Source organism: Rattus norvegicus, chromosome Y (assembly GCF_021556685.1).
Source record: "Rattus norvegicus strain SHRSP/BbbUtx chromosome Y, alternate assembly SHRSP_T2T, whole genome shotgun sequence".
NCBI lineage: Eukaryota > Metazoa > Chordata > Mammalia > Rodentia > Muridae > Rattus > Rattus norvegicus.
The window spans coordinates 31141485-31156849 of record NC_141555.1 but is presented as its reverse complement, the minus strand read 5'-3'; the positions used below and the strand labels follow the sequence as shown (position 1 = coordinate 31156849).

General features: G+C 36.9%; 1 protein-coding gene and 1 long non-coding RNA gene across 2 annotated transcripts in view; one reads left to right on the top strand and one right to left on the bottom strand.

The window, feature by feature from the left end:
* The window catches only part of LOC147998002 (uncharacterized), a 33566-nt gene extending 21759 nt beyond the window's left edge, over window positions 1-11807 (top strand). Inside the window, exon 4 of the long non-coding RNA XR_015647303.1 lies at window positions 11723-11807. This is a non-coding gene — a long non-coding RNA (uncharacterized LOC147998002). The remainder of the gene's footprint in view (window positions 1-11722) is intronic.
* LOC147998001 (uncharacterized) lies at window positions 5981-13106 on the bottom strand. Its single transcript, XM_087601311.1, has 3 exons — window positions 12974-13106; window positions 11711-11841; window positions 5981-6202 (listed from the first exon to the last, which is right to left on the bottom strand). Exons 1-3 carry the CDS (start codon window positions 13092-13094, stop codon window positions 6047-6049), a joined length of 408 nt encoding a protein of 135 aa, XP_087457437.1. The 5' UTR covers window positions 13095-13106; the 3' UTR covers window positions 5981-6046.
* Between the last annotated feature and the right edge of the window lie 2259 nt (window positions 13107-15365).

The following is a 15365-nucleotide window of genomic DNA, read 5'->3' as shown; positions in this document are numbered from 1 at the left end:
CTTCCTTCTCCCCATACTCATCTCTTCATCCTCTTTCTTCTCACTCCCCAATGGCTCGTTTTTCTGAATTACAGGCCAGTCAGTAAACTCTAGAGGTCCTGAAGGAATATTTGAAAGGGAGTTGCAGTCACAACAACACTTGTGACATCACAGAAAAAGCCTACCTGCTAAATAGCTTCCTTACATTAACCAGATACAAGGGTGCCCTTTCCTGGTATGTCTCTTGTGACACAATGGAAACCTTTACGAACTCCATCTCTCTAAATCTACAAACTTATCTTTGCTTCATTAGTGGTTACATGCTCTAAATGGTGAAATTTGGTCAGGGACCTGGCATGGGTAGAAAAGATTTAGGAACATGGAGTGTAGGAGATTCTTCTAGATAATATTTTATTCCTAGGTACATTACTGTGAAATACAGTTCAAATTCTAGGGTTTCTCTGTATCACAAATGCCAGTATTTTCCCTACAGACCTTTAGTTTTAATGAATACTGTATTTCACTTCTTACTGTATATTCCTTGATAGGTGATTTTATAAATGTTCCTGAATGTGTACTCAAACATTCTAATTTCTAACTCATTTTTTGCAATGATTTCTCAACAAAGGCGTACAGCAATAGACTGAGTATAACAGTGTAAATATGGTGTAGCGACATCAAACGATAAACTCCAAAATTATATTTTATCCAAAATTTCCAGATATCAGTTAAAAAAGGACCATATGGAGCATAGAATTTTCTTTTCTAGTCACTTTTGATATCATCTGCAAAAATATCTACATTCTAGTGTCTCAGGCCCAGATTTAATTGTTTAGGATGTTTTACCATGTTTCTTTTTTAAGGCCAAGCAGAAGGTAGAGGAGGATGATCACAAAGAAGAATGGCTTCTGGACCAGTGAAACCTCAACTTCAATAGGTTCATAAGAACAGGAGAGAGTCTACTTGGCAATGCCATTTGTGGATTCTACCTTCTTGACCTATTTGCGCAGAATCCATGTTAAAATTCCACCTAACTTCATAATTGTAGGAGTCACCAAAAGTATATATAACAGCCACCAAATTAAATAAGATTGATGAAGCTAAGAAGTGCATTGTACCAGGACCTGGATGTAGATATTTCCTGAGAGACATAGCTAGAGCATGTCAATTACAGAAGTGAATGCTAGTGGCAAACCAGTGAACTGAAAACGGACCTCTTGTTGGTAGATTTTGAGAAAGGATTACAAGAGTTGAAGGTGCTTTCAACACCATAACAACAACGGTACCAATGAACCAGAACTTCCTGGTACTAGACCAATATTAAAAGACTTTACATGGACAGACCAATTTCTCTAAATGGATATGTGGCAAATGATGATCTTAATGGACACCAATGGAAGGAGAAGCCCTTGATCCAACCCAGAATTGTCTTATAGTTCAAGGGATTGTCAAGGGGCAGAAAGTGTCATTAAAGAAGGGATAGTGAATAGGTAGGGATTTTATAAGATGGAAAATTAGAAAGAAAATAATATTTTACAGGTAAATAGAGAAACATCTAGTTTAAAAAAAGCAATTAAATTTGCTAAAAAATAAATAAACTCAAGATATAAAAGATAAGAAAACAGTCATCTAATCAAACCCATTGACTCGAAAATCTAAAGTGGTATTCAGAGTAATACTAGTGGAAAGACAGAGATGATGAAGTCTCAACTAGAAGCACATCTCTCTCCCAAATATCAGAGTCAGATAAAAACTGCACTATAGGAATCCAAAGCATGGAGGTGTTTACTCTGAGCTAGGGACACAATACTTGTCTTTCCCTTCTTCCTTAGGACGTCTTTCTTTTGGACAAAAAAAAAATAAATAAATAAAGGCCATGAGGTCACAGCAAATCAACTGTACTGTTCCCAAAACTTGGCTTTTGGAATAAAGCAATGAATGATATAAACACTCTGACTTCCAGGAACCATAAGAACTTGGAATTACAGATGCTTCTGAGGAGCTCTCAGCTCCTGATTCCCATATGGTGAAGGCTCATATCAAGGCTATCTCTTTAGTTACTCCAGTCAACACGTATGAAGTATGCACTTAGCATTCCTAAGGATGACATATTTTTCTCTTATTTTAATACCACGGCAGAAGGCCAGGTTCCTTCTCCCCATCATTGTTGGGCACTATGGGAGTAGAAGCCTTTTGTCCTCGCTAGCTTTGTCTCCTAGTTCAAGGGAATGTCAATTGGCAGAAAAGGGGGTTTGAAAAGAAGGAAAGGGAACAGATATGATCTTAAGGGCAGGAATCTGGGAAAGGAAATAATATTTTAAATTTAAATATAGAAACAACAAGTTAAAAAAAAAATAAAATTTGCTAAAGAGTAAATATAATGAAAGATAAGAAAGAAAACTGACAATTAATCACATATATTGACTCGGAAATCCAAAGTGGTATTCAGAGTAAAACTAGTGGAAAGACTGACATGATGAAATCTCAAACAGAAGCACTTCTCTCTCCCAGATATCAGTGTCAGACACAAACGGCAGCATAGGTATCCAAAGCATGGTGGAGTTTACTCTGAGAAGAGGACACAATACTTGTCAATCCTATCTTCCTTAGGACACTATCTTTTTTACAAAAAGAATAAAGGCTATGAGATCTCAGGAAAACAACTGTGCCCTTCCCAAAACTTGGCTTTTGAAATAAAGAAATAAATGATATAAATTCTCTGACTTCCAAGAACTATAATAACAGGGAAGTCCAGATGTTTTTGGGAGGCTCCCAGCTTCTGTTACCCTTATATTGAAGGCTCAGATCAAGGCTGTCTCTTCAGCCATCCCATTCAATCTGGACCAATGACTCACTGAGCTTTCCCAAGGACCATGTATTTCTTCCTTTTTTTATATCAAGAAAGAAGGCCAGCATCCTTCTCCCCATCTCTGATCTCTTCATCCTCTTTGCTTTCACTCCAAAATGGCTGTTTACTCTGAATTAGAATTCAATTAGTAAACACTAGAGGTACTGAAGTGATATCTGATAGGGAGTTTCAGTCACAACAATATTGTGACATCACAGAAGCTAGGGCTTTCCAGGTTACAAGAGATGTTTCAGGGAGGGCCTAATGATTATGTCATTGAGAAGTTCAATGGTATACCTGCTAAACAGCTTTCCTTACATAGACCAGATTCGAGGGTGCCCATTCCATGTATGTCTCCTGTGACACAGTGGAAACCTTTACATACTCCATCTCTCTTAAGCTAGAGATTTCTCTTTGATTTTTTAAGCAGTTACATGCTTGGGATGGAAAAAGTTAATAAGGGCCTTGGCATGGGTAGAAAAGTTTAAGGAACATCTAGTGTAGGAGGTTCTTCTAGATAATATTTTTATTCCCAGGTTCATTCCAGTGACATAGAGTTCAATTTTCTTGGTTATCTATGTATCTCAAAGGCCAGTATTTTCCCTACAGTCCTGTAATTAAATGAATATTGTATTTTACTTTCTTATTGTACTTTCATTGACAGGGCATTTCATAAATATTCCTGAAAGTGTACTCAAATATATTGATTTCCAATTCCATTTTCTACAATGATTTGGCAACAAATAGTGCCTAGCTATAGACTGAGCATAATGGTGTAAATACTGTGTACTCACTTCAAATGATAAACTCCTAAATGCTTATTTCATCTAAAAATTACCAGACATCAGCAACACATGGACTATAGAATTCGGTTCTTTAGTCCCATTTGATATTAATTCTGTACTACCTATCTTCCTGTGTTCCCATGGCCAGACTTGAGGGTTTTGGACGTTTTAATATTATTCTTTCTTAAGTAAAAACCTTAGATACTGGAGGATAGGCAGGGAGAAGAATGGCATTACCACCAGTCAAACCTCAAATTCAATATGTTCATAATACAGGATGGAGTCCATTTGACATTGTCATTTCTGAATTCTACATTCTTTACCTAGTTGGGAAGATTCTATGTTAACATTCCACCTAACCACCTAGTTGTAGGAGCCACCAAAAGTATATATATATATATATATATATATATATATATATATATATATATATATATATATATATATATATATATATATATATGCACATCTGCCACCAAAACGATATAAAATTGATGAAGCTAAGAAGTGCATTATGCCAGGAACAGATATAGACCTTTCCCGAGAGACACAGCTAGAGTATGTGAAATACAGTGTTAAATGATAACGGCAAATCCTGAACTGAAAATGGACTTCTTGTTGGTAAATGTTGAGAAAGGATTACAAGATCTGAATGGGGCTTTAATCCCCATAAGAACAATGCCAATGAACGAAACCTTTCTGGTACTAAATCAACATTCAAGACTGCACATTACAGACCAATGGCTCCAATTCCATATGTATCAGAAGATGGTCTTGGTGAGCAACAATGGAAGAAGAGGCCCTTGGTCCACCCTAGGTTTGATTCCCAGTTCAATGGAATGTCAAGAGGCAGTAAGGGGGTTATAGAAAAAGGGGAATTGGACTGGTCAGGGCTCTTTTGGAGAGGAAACTGGGAAAGGAAATTATATTTGTAAAGAAAATATAGAAGTATCCAATTAAAAAAGCAATAAATTGCTTAAAAAATGATATAAGTAAAAGAAAAGAAAATTGTCAAGGAATCATACGTATCGACCAAGAAATTTAAAGGGTACCTGTCAGGGAATTGTAATCAGAGTAATACTAGTGGAAAGACTGAGATGATGATGTCGCAGCTAGATGCACATCTCTGTCACAGATATCAGTGTCAGAAACAAAGTGCACTATAGGAATCCAAAGCAAGGAGGAATTTACACTGAGCAGAGGATACAATACTTGTCATCACTCCTTCCTTAGGAACTTTTTCTCATGGAGAAAAATAATGAAAGTCATGAGCTCTCAGAAAAACAACTGAACCCTTCCGAACCCCTGCCTTTTGGAATAAAGAAATTAATAATAAAAAATCTCTGACTTCCAGGAGCCATAACCAGCAAGGAAATGCAGATGCAACTGAGAGGCTCTCACCTTCTGAATCCAATATGTTGAAGGTTCAGGTCAAGGCGATGTGTTCAGTGTACCCTCACAACCCCTACACAGTACCCAGAGCTTTCCCATGTACCATGTATTTCTTCGTTTTTTAAACTAAAACATTAGGCCAACTTCCTTCCCCCCATCTCTGATATCTACATCCTATTTGTTCTCCCTCCTAAATAGCTGTTTAAACTAAAATAAAGGCCAATTAATAAACCTTAGAGGTACTAAAGGAATGTCTGAGAGGCAGCTGCAGTCACGACATTACTTTTGATATCACAGAAAAAGCTAGGGCTCTCTAGGTTGCAAGAGATTTTTTAGATACGGCCTAATTACATTATCCCTGAGAATTGCCATGGCCTACCTGCTAAAGATCTTTCTTAATATTGACCAGATTCTAGGGTGCCCTTTCCAGGAGTGTCTCCTTTGACACAGTGGAAACATTTATGCAGAACATCTCTCTAATGCTAGAGAGTTCCCTTTGCTTTATGAGTGGTTACCTGCTCTGAATGGACAAAGTTATTCAGGGTCTTGGCATGTGTAGAAAATACCTAGTAACACGGGATGTAGGAGAGCCTTCTGGATAATTTTATTACCAGGTCCATTCCTGCGACAAACAGTTCAATTTCCTAAGTTCTATCTGTTTCCCAAAGGGCATTGTTTCCCTACATATATTAAAATGAGTGGATTATGTATTTAATTTTCTAATTGTTAATTCCTTGATAGGGGACTTTATAGATATTCCTGAATGTGTACTCAATAATTCTGTTTTCCAAATCTAGTTTTTTGCAATGATTTTCGCAACAAAGCTGGCCAAGCTAAAGAGTGAATTTAATAGTGTAAATATTGTGTACCTACTTCAAATGATAAACGCCCAAATTTTTATTTAATGCAGAAATTACCTGACATCAGTGAATCAAAGGACAGCATGGACTATAGAATGCAGTTCTGTAGTCACATTAGATATTATTTCTTTAATATCTACCTTCCTGTGTTCCAAGGGTGAGACTTCAGGCTTTTGGATATTTTACAATGATACTTTCTTCAAGCCAAACAATAGATACAGGATGATGAGAAGGGAGAAGAATGGCTTGAGTTCCAGTAAAACCTCAACCTCAATAGGCTCATAAGAACAGGAGGGAGTATATTTGGTATTGTCATTTGTGGATACTCCATTCTTCACCTAGGAGCACAGAATCCATATTAAAATTTCACATAATTTCATAGATGTAGAAGCCACCAAATATATATATATATATATATATATATATATATATATATATATATATATATATATATATGTAGAGAGAGAGACAGAGACAGAGACAGAGACAAGGATAGATATCTAGATAGATAACTAGATAGATAGATAGATAGATAGATAGATAGATAGATAGATCAGCCACCAAAATTAGATATGATTAAGATTAATGAAGCTAAGAAGTGCATGATTCCAGGGACAGGTTATATATATTTCCTGAGAGACACAGCTAGAGCATGTTATTTACACAAGTGAGTGCCAGTGGCAAACCAGAGATTTGTAAATGGACCTCTTCTTGGTAAATTTTGAGAAAGGTTTACTAGAGCTGAAGATGCTCTACCCCATCAGTAGAACAATGACAATGAACAAGAAAATTCTGGTACTATACAGGTATTCAAAGACTGTACATGGGCAGACCTATGGGTCCAACTGCATATGTAGCAGAGGATTGCATTGTTGGACACAAAAGGAAGGAGAGGCCCTTGGTTCTCCCTAGGTTTGACTCCCAGTTCAAGGAAATGTCGAGGGGCAGTAAGGGGGGTTTAAATGTAAAGGAAGGGAAACGTTCAGGTCTCTTATGGAGAGGATACTGGGAGAGGAAAAAAAAACATTTAAAATGTAGATATAGAAATATCCAAAAAATATTAAAATTAACTTAAAAATTAAAAAAATCAAAGAAATATAAGTAAATAAAACTGCAAGGTAATCAGACATATTGATTCAGAAATCTAGAGGGACACTGTCAAGGAATGGTAGTCAGCATAACACTAGTGGAAAGAATGAGGTGATGAAGTTTCAAATAGAAGCGTTTCTCTCTCCCAGATGTCAGTGTCAGACAGAAACTGTACTATAGGAATCCAAAGCTGGAGGAGATTACTCTGAGCTGAGCATACAATACTTGTCTTTCCCTTCCTCCTTAGGTCTTTTTCCTTTTGGGGGAAAAAATAAAAGGCATGGGCTCTCAGAAAAAAAAAAACACTATACCTGTCCCAACACCTGACTTTTGGAATAATAAAATTAATGATAAAAAAATCTCTGATTCTCAGGAACCATAACAAGCAAGGAAAACCAGATGCTACTGAGAGGTTCGCACTTCCTGAATCCCATATATGGAAGGCTCAGATCAAGGCTATGTGTTCAGTGAACCCTCACAACTCCTACACAGCACTCACTGTGCTTTCCCATGTACCACATATTTCATTTTTTTAAACTAAACAGAAGGCCAACATTCTTCTACTCATTTCTGTTATGTACATACTCTTTGTTCTCCCTCCCAAATGACTGTTTGTACTGAAATAGAGGCCATTAAGTATTCCCTAGGTGTACTGCAGGAATATCTGTGATGCAGTTCCTTGTGACATCACAAAAGCTACTGCTCTCCAGGGTACAATAAATTTTTCAGGGAGGGCCAAATGATGATGTCACTGAGAACTGCCATGGCCTACCTGCTTTCCATATATTGACCAGATTCAAGGGTGCCTATTCCAGGAGAGTCTCCTGTGACACAGTGGTAACCTTTGTACTATATCTCTCTACAGCTGGAAACTTCTCTTTTCTTCATCAGTGGTTACAGGCTCTTAATGGACCAAGTCCGTTAGGGGCTAGTATTGGGTAGAAAAGATCTAGGAACATGGGTTGTAGGAGATTCATCTGGATAATAACTCTATTACCGGGTCCATTCCTGTTACAAACTGTTCAATTTTCTAGATTTTCCCTCTTTCTCAAAGGCCATTTTTTTTCTCTACAGGCATTTAACTGAGTGAATTTTGTATTTCATTTTCTAATTGTTCATTCCTTGTTAGGGGACTTTATAGATATTCCTGTATGTGTATTCAAACATTCTGTTTACCAATTCTAGATTTTTGCAATGATTTTGGCAACAAAGGTGGCCAAGCTATAAAGTGAATTTGCAAGTGTAAATATTGTGTATCTACTTAAAATGATAAACTATCAAATTTTTATTTTATGCATATACATAGCTGCCTGAGTAAATAAAAGGAGAGCAGGGACAATTGTAAATGTTTCTGTAGTCCCATTAGATATCATTTCTGTAATATCTACCTTCCTGTGTTCCAAAGGGTGATATTTCAGCATTTTGGATGTTTTAAAATGATTCTTTCTTCTGGCCAAAGATAAGATAAAGGAGGATTGACAGGGAGGGAAGAACCTGAGGTCCAGTGAAACTTCAACTTTAATAGGCTCAAAAAACAGGAGCGATTCTATTTGGCATTGGCATTTGTGGATTCTACATTCTTGACGTAGCTGCTCAGAATCCATGTTAAATATATATATAAAATCAGCCACCAAAACTAGATAAGATTGATAAACCTAAGAAGCACATTCTGTCTGGAACCAGATGTAGATCTTTCCTTGGGACACACCTAGAGCATGTCAAATACAGAAGTGAATGTGCTGTTGCAAAAATATAAAAATAAAAGTAGTCTTTTACCCCGCTAACACTGTCACTGTAGTTTCCCAAGCCTCTGCTAGATATCTTGGTTGAATACAGCCCTACTCCTCATCTGCCCAGTGTCTCTTACTGCCACACACATTCTTACACTCAAATCCTCACATAAAAGAACACACAACAAAATAATCTTTGACCCAATTGATAAGATATAATAGCCCACTTAAGCATACCAAGCCTGGTACCATCCATACCTTTGGAACATTAATAACAACAAGTAAATACACAGAGCAGAATCTTAACTTCACCTGCCATGGCTTCTCACCTCTCCTCTTTCTGTCTCTCCTTTTTCCTCTAGTCTCTTCTACTTCCTTCAAACTTCTTTCCTGCCCATCATTCCTTCCTCCAATGATAGGCCTCCTTCTATACTGGACCTGCCCCTCACCTGTACTTCACAAATTTAATGGTAAAGTGGTTTTGCAGAATTCACCTGAGTTCTGAGTACAGGACAAGGCAGCTATCCTTAGAGCAGTGGATTAGCATCAAAATACAGATAACTTCAGTGTAAACAATGTTTCCCCCTTTTTGTCCAGTTAAACAGACTTTTCATTTATATATCAATTGAGTAAGATTATTACCATTCAACAATTTATAAAGCATTTGATATATTCAACACCCAGTCTGTTACTATATCAGTTAGAAATAATATTTAGTTCTTAATTTCAGCTTGAGAAAGGCTTAAAATCTATATTATGTCTTGGCTAGCTTGTATACTATCTGATAACTATCCAAAAATATCTATATCCAGATTTATACGGCCTGATAAGCAATGAGACTATAATCAGTCTCCAAACGCGCCAGAAATCTGAGAAAGACCAAATATCTATACACATAGGAAGCCTAAGACGACTTCTAGTACTGAGAGGTTGTAGAGACAAATTTCCACTAGCACAGTCCACTGTTAGCAACATGTGAGTGGGATACTTCCTACACTTTTCAGTGTTTTTTCCTAAATATTGACTTTAAAATGCATTTAGCATAATAAATATTGAGGAGGATGGAGGGAGGGAGGAAACTGAATGGGAGGGGAGGTAGGGAAGGGAGTGGGCTTTGGAGGAATTAGTTATAGGGAAAGCAGGGAAAAGAGAATGGAAATCACAAGTGTGGGGTGCACATCTCAAGGAAGATCCAGAGAACTGGGAAAGGCGAGTCCCCAGGATGTCTATTGGGGTGACTGTAGCAATGAGGGTACAGATCCTTAATTTGCCAATTCTGTAGCCAGGAATGACTCACAGTGATGTGACAAGGAAAAAAACCCACCCATTAAACCTTCAATCAAAAGTGAACACAGCCTACAAGATCTTCAGAGACAAAGATAGAAACAGTAGACATGGAAGGAATTTCCAACCAATGGTTATTACAGATTGAGACCTACCGCGTGAGCAATCACCTATCTCTGATACATTAAAGATATTCTATCATGCTTGCAGACAGATTCCTAGTATAACTTTCCTCTCTGTGACTCCACCCTATAGCTGAGAGAAAAAAGTGTAAAGATTCACCACCAAACATTAGCTGGAGCTTGGGGAGTCTTTAAAAAAACAGGTGAAGAATCGAGGCCCAGATAATATGAGGGACTTCACAGAAAGACCAATAGAATCAACTCATGGGGACTCTTGGGGTTTGTCAAAGACTGAACCACTAACCAGAGAGTGAATATGGACTGAGCCTGAGCCACCAGGACATAGGTAGGAAATATATAGCTCTGTCTTTTTATGGGTTCCCCTGACAATGGGTGTTGGCGTACCTTGAAGATGGAGCACCGATCTTGGGATGTAAAGTGAGTAAATAAATGAATGAATTTTAAAGAAACAGATGTCCCATCTACATACAACATGTTTTGGGGAAACCCAATTCTAGTTGTTCGGTACCCACATGAAGACAAAGCCTGTGGACTGCCTATATCCTTAGAGGCCATAATCCTCTTCATTCTGTTCTTCCATCTGTGTCCCCAAGCACCACCCCTGGTATGGCTAATGGATGTCTGCTTCTGTCTGAGTCAGCAGCTTAGTGGAGTGTCTCAGAGGGAAGCCATGTTAGACTCCTTTCTCCAAGCATAACAGAGTGTCAGTAATAGTGTCAGGGATTGGTGCTCATCCATGGGATGGGTCTCGATCTGCACTAACCATTGGTTGATATTTCCTCACTCTCTGTTCTATGCACGGCGCCTTCATTTCTTGTGGTCAGAATAAATTTTGGGTCAAAAGTAGGTGTCTTTATCACTCCATTTGGGTTGCTCTCTGGCTACCGGAGATTGCTTCTTCAGGTCCATATCACTGAGGCTGTGAGTCTCAACTAAGGAAACACCCATTGATTCATGGGCATCTTTTACCCCAGCTCTCTGCCTCTTTCTGGATATGACCTCTACCTCCTCAACCCATTCATCTAGGCTGCTGTGTCTGTCCTCACTAGCAGATTGTGTGATCACAGAGACTAGATATGCAAGGTGAGGAGATACCCGAGGGTTCCCCTCCTGCTCAGAGGAGAAAAGGCTGGGAGAAGGATTGTGAGAGGGGTGAACTGGAGGGGGCAGTGTGCAGCATGTAAAGTGAATAAATAAACAAATAACTATGAAAATAACTAAGTCTACTTGAAGGTAAGAAGAAGGTGTGTGTGTGTAAGTAAGTAAGTAAACTTGAATGTAAGAGCAGTGTGTGTGTGTGTGTGTGTGTGTGTGAGTGTGAGTGTGTGTGGCTGTGTATGTATTTGTGTGTGTATGATATATATATATATACATATATACAAATACATACATATATATATATACATATATATATACATATATATATATATATATATATATATATATGAAGTTAAGAACAGGTGGGTGTATGTTTAATATTAAATTATCACATTTGAGAAAACAGTAGTCTATGCAGAAGACAGGACAATTTAGTCACTATATTTACAAAAAATGGTGTTTGCTGCAGATGAATGAATGATTCGGTGATTAATAGCATTACCTGTTCTTCCAGAGAACCCGTTGACAGCTCACAAGTGGCTGTAATTTCAGCATCACGGAACCTCACACCTTCTTCAACCTCCTGGACAGTAGGCATGCATGTGTTGCACATGTGAACAAGCATATGTACAACTAAAAGTATAAAAACAGAAGAGCAGTTCCTGCTTGACATAATTTGATTTTCGTGAATATTCATAGTAATGATCACAGTCAAATAAACACTTTATTGTTCTATAGTGCAATCAAAACCACTAAAAGGTAATGATCACATAAGTCACTTAAAATCTATTTATTTAAAAAATTGCAATAAAAATTTGCAGAAATGAAATTAAAATTTTATTAATATACGAATTAAAAAATATTAATATTCTCATATAGAGCTGAAAATAATACTTTACACATATTTCTTTGGCTTGTATAAACATTGCAGTTTGTGGTTAATTTGCTGCTGGTTTTTGTAGGAGTTCTTTTCCAGGTATTAGCCCATAAACTCTATAAACTCATGAAGAATACACTACAGGAACGTAGGCTCTATTGTGTTGAATCCAGGAAGGTTGCTACATGTTTTCCTTCTTGTCTGATCAATTTTCTCTACGTACATTACAAGGATATTTTTGTTCATGGATTCTTCCACTTTTGTCAAGCTGATAGCTGATAGCTGATTACTGGAGAATATTTAATTTTTGAAGATCATTTTTGAAGATATTTCCTAATGTCTGCACTATCAATGATATAGATTTTCAAATGTGTGGCCAAAGGAACAGCTATCAAGGGACTAAACATGACTTTTAACTAGTGTTGCTTTGTCTTTTTGAAAGAAGTAATCGGAAAGGGATGCTGTTTGTTTTAAGGGACTCTGGGGGGAAAACAGGAAGGAGGACAGCATTTGAGACATAAATAAATTAAAAAAATAAATAAATACAAAAAATAAAGAAGAATTCAAACTATACAGGAAAAACCGATTTAATTGCTAGGAAACAGTATGGTTTTATGTCGTGTCCTAATTCCTGAATTTTTATACTTTAAGCAATCTAATGACTAATTCTCAAAAATCAGAAAATTGAAAAAAAAATGTTACAAGTAACACAGTAGGTTTACCAAATCATAACAACAATGTTTCCAGAACTGTACACTTTCTATGACCATATCCAATCCAGAAATCCAGTTAACATTTACTTATTACATATCTTAAGTCATTCAGTTTTGTGATAATTCATTAATATTTTTATCTTCTGTGACCACACCTTTGAAGATAACTACTTACCTTGCAAGAATGTCTCTGAATTTGGATTTGCCCAGTGGTTTTCCTCTTTTAGGTTGAGATTATATGTACTTGCCACAGATACCACAAAGTGTTTCTTGCTTCGCTTATCGCAGTTAAGCATTAGGAGGATATCTGTCATCTTAACAAGAACCAAATATGGAGCAATGAAATTATTTTAAATTATTTTCCTTTCATATTTAAAATATTTTAATGTATTTTCTTTTGTATTTCCTTTTAAAGTAATAGAAGTTAAAAGAGAATTACTTAATGCCTATGGAAAGACTGTGTGTCTCTTCAATACTTTATGCATTGCTTTCAACATCTCGTCATTTTTTTACCAACATTTTGACCTGAGTGGTCCTTACTCCATGTAAGTAGACTCAGAACAATGAGTCTGAGGAGAATATAATTACTGTCTTTCTGTATGGGTGACTCATGCCTAAAACAATACTGTAGTTTTGGTGTCATGGTAATTTGTCAATGTCTTCAATATTTTCAGCACACTTAAATGGAATTTTATTTTTGTTTCATAATACTCATAAAGACTCAAGATTCTAATTTTATATTATTTTATTTTACTGTTGAATAGCAACCTGAATCTAATTATATAACTCTAGCTGACTTTTATATTTGTATTCGGTCACTTGTAAACCCACTTCAGTTCCTGTATGTGAATGCATATTTGTGTGTGTGTGGATGTGTGTGTGTAAGTGCATGTGTGTATGTGTGTGTGTGCGCGTGTGTGTGTGTGTGTGTGTGTGTACGTGTGTGTGTGTTTATCTGAAACTATGATATTGATGTTGAGAATCACCTGGCTGAAATTCTTTTCCACAGCCCTTTTAGAAATCAAAAAGTGGAGGAAAGACTACTCCTGTTCCAAAATAATAGACACTGGGTGAACAAAACTGAAGTATGGACTGATCAAATGGTACACAAAGCAGAGGTTAACAATTCACTCTCCTGAGAACTAATTAGCAGTTCCAGTCCAATGCAAAGAATTTACATGTACTGAGGAATATGGAATTGTATCATAACGAGCTGAGATCATGTACAAACAATTTCTGAAAGATTTCCAAATAGCTAAGAATGGATACAGAGAATTTTCAAGACCCTGAGACATTAACATGTGGTTTAAACTCTGTCCAGAGGAAACCACTTAAGTACAGGATTAATCTACTAAAGTAATTTAGTAGCAAGCATACTTTACAATTGTTTGCAATTAAGCATGGTGGTGAATAAAGAGAACACTTTAAAAAAAGGTATGTTTCTTAAAGTTTGTTACAAAACAGCAAGAAAAAGCAGTTATTATTTTTTTTTCTTTCTTTCACAGACTTTGCACCTTTTTGAAAGAGCACTTTGGGATCCTTTATTACCTATTTATTATCAGAACTTTCTTCAGACCCAGAGTTCTTTTCAGTCCTGTCTTGACTTCTTCGTACTTTAAGCAAAGATGATGGGTTCAGCATGGATATCACTGTGGTATGGAAGATGACCAATAATTTTTTCAACTCCTTGTGGGTGGTTAGATTTGGATCTCAAGTAGTTTTTTCCCAACCCTACAAGGCAACCTATTCCCCATGAAACAATTGCCTTGTGGGAACATACCTCACTACTCATTTGGGCTGCAGAATGAAGCAGGGCCATACAGTGGACAAAGGCCATGGCTGGCAATAGGCAGCACTCAATTATACAAAAAGTGTGAAGAAAAACGTCTGTGTGGCACATCCCTCCTGAGAGATTCCTCAGATCTCACTTTCAAGGCTCTCCATATATTGGGTATAACAGAACTAGTGTAACCAATTTTCAGGATACATAAGTTCATCAGAAAAATGTACATGGGGGTGTGTAGAGATGGACTGGTGCAGATAACAAAGGCAATGAGAGCAGGATGAGGGTTGACAGGAGGAAGCATTCTCCAGGTACCTCAAACTTCTTGGCGATTGAAAAGCATTTGACAGACAAGTCCTTTTCCTGCCACAAAGAGCAATTGACACAATTAACACTCATCTCCTGGAAGACAGAGCATTAAGCCATTAGAAGGATTCTTGCAGATAAGAGATATTGATTTTTTAATACTTTTAGACACTCAGTTACATCAGAGTCAAAGTCTTTCTCTGTAGTCACAAAAATCAAAGCTTAGAAGTGATTTATTCTCACAGATTTTCATATCTAATACTTTCTCTCTTAACACCAGGAGATTTTCCAAAGTGTGTTAAGCATTGAGTCAAGTGTCCAAATATTTACAAAGCTGGTGCAAACTTGTAGTCTTTGCACTAATGCTGTTCAGGCAGTAATTTTCCCATGGGTGAGTTCAGTTTCACATGCTCTATAAGCAATCATTGAAATTAAGGAAAAGAAAACCTTGACTGTATCTCAACTTTTTCCCCATTCT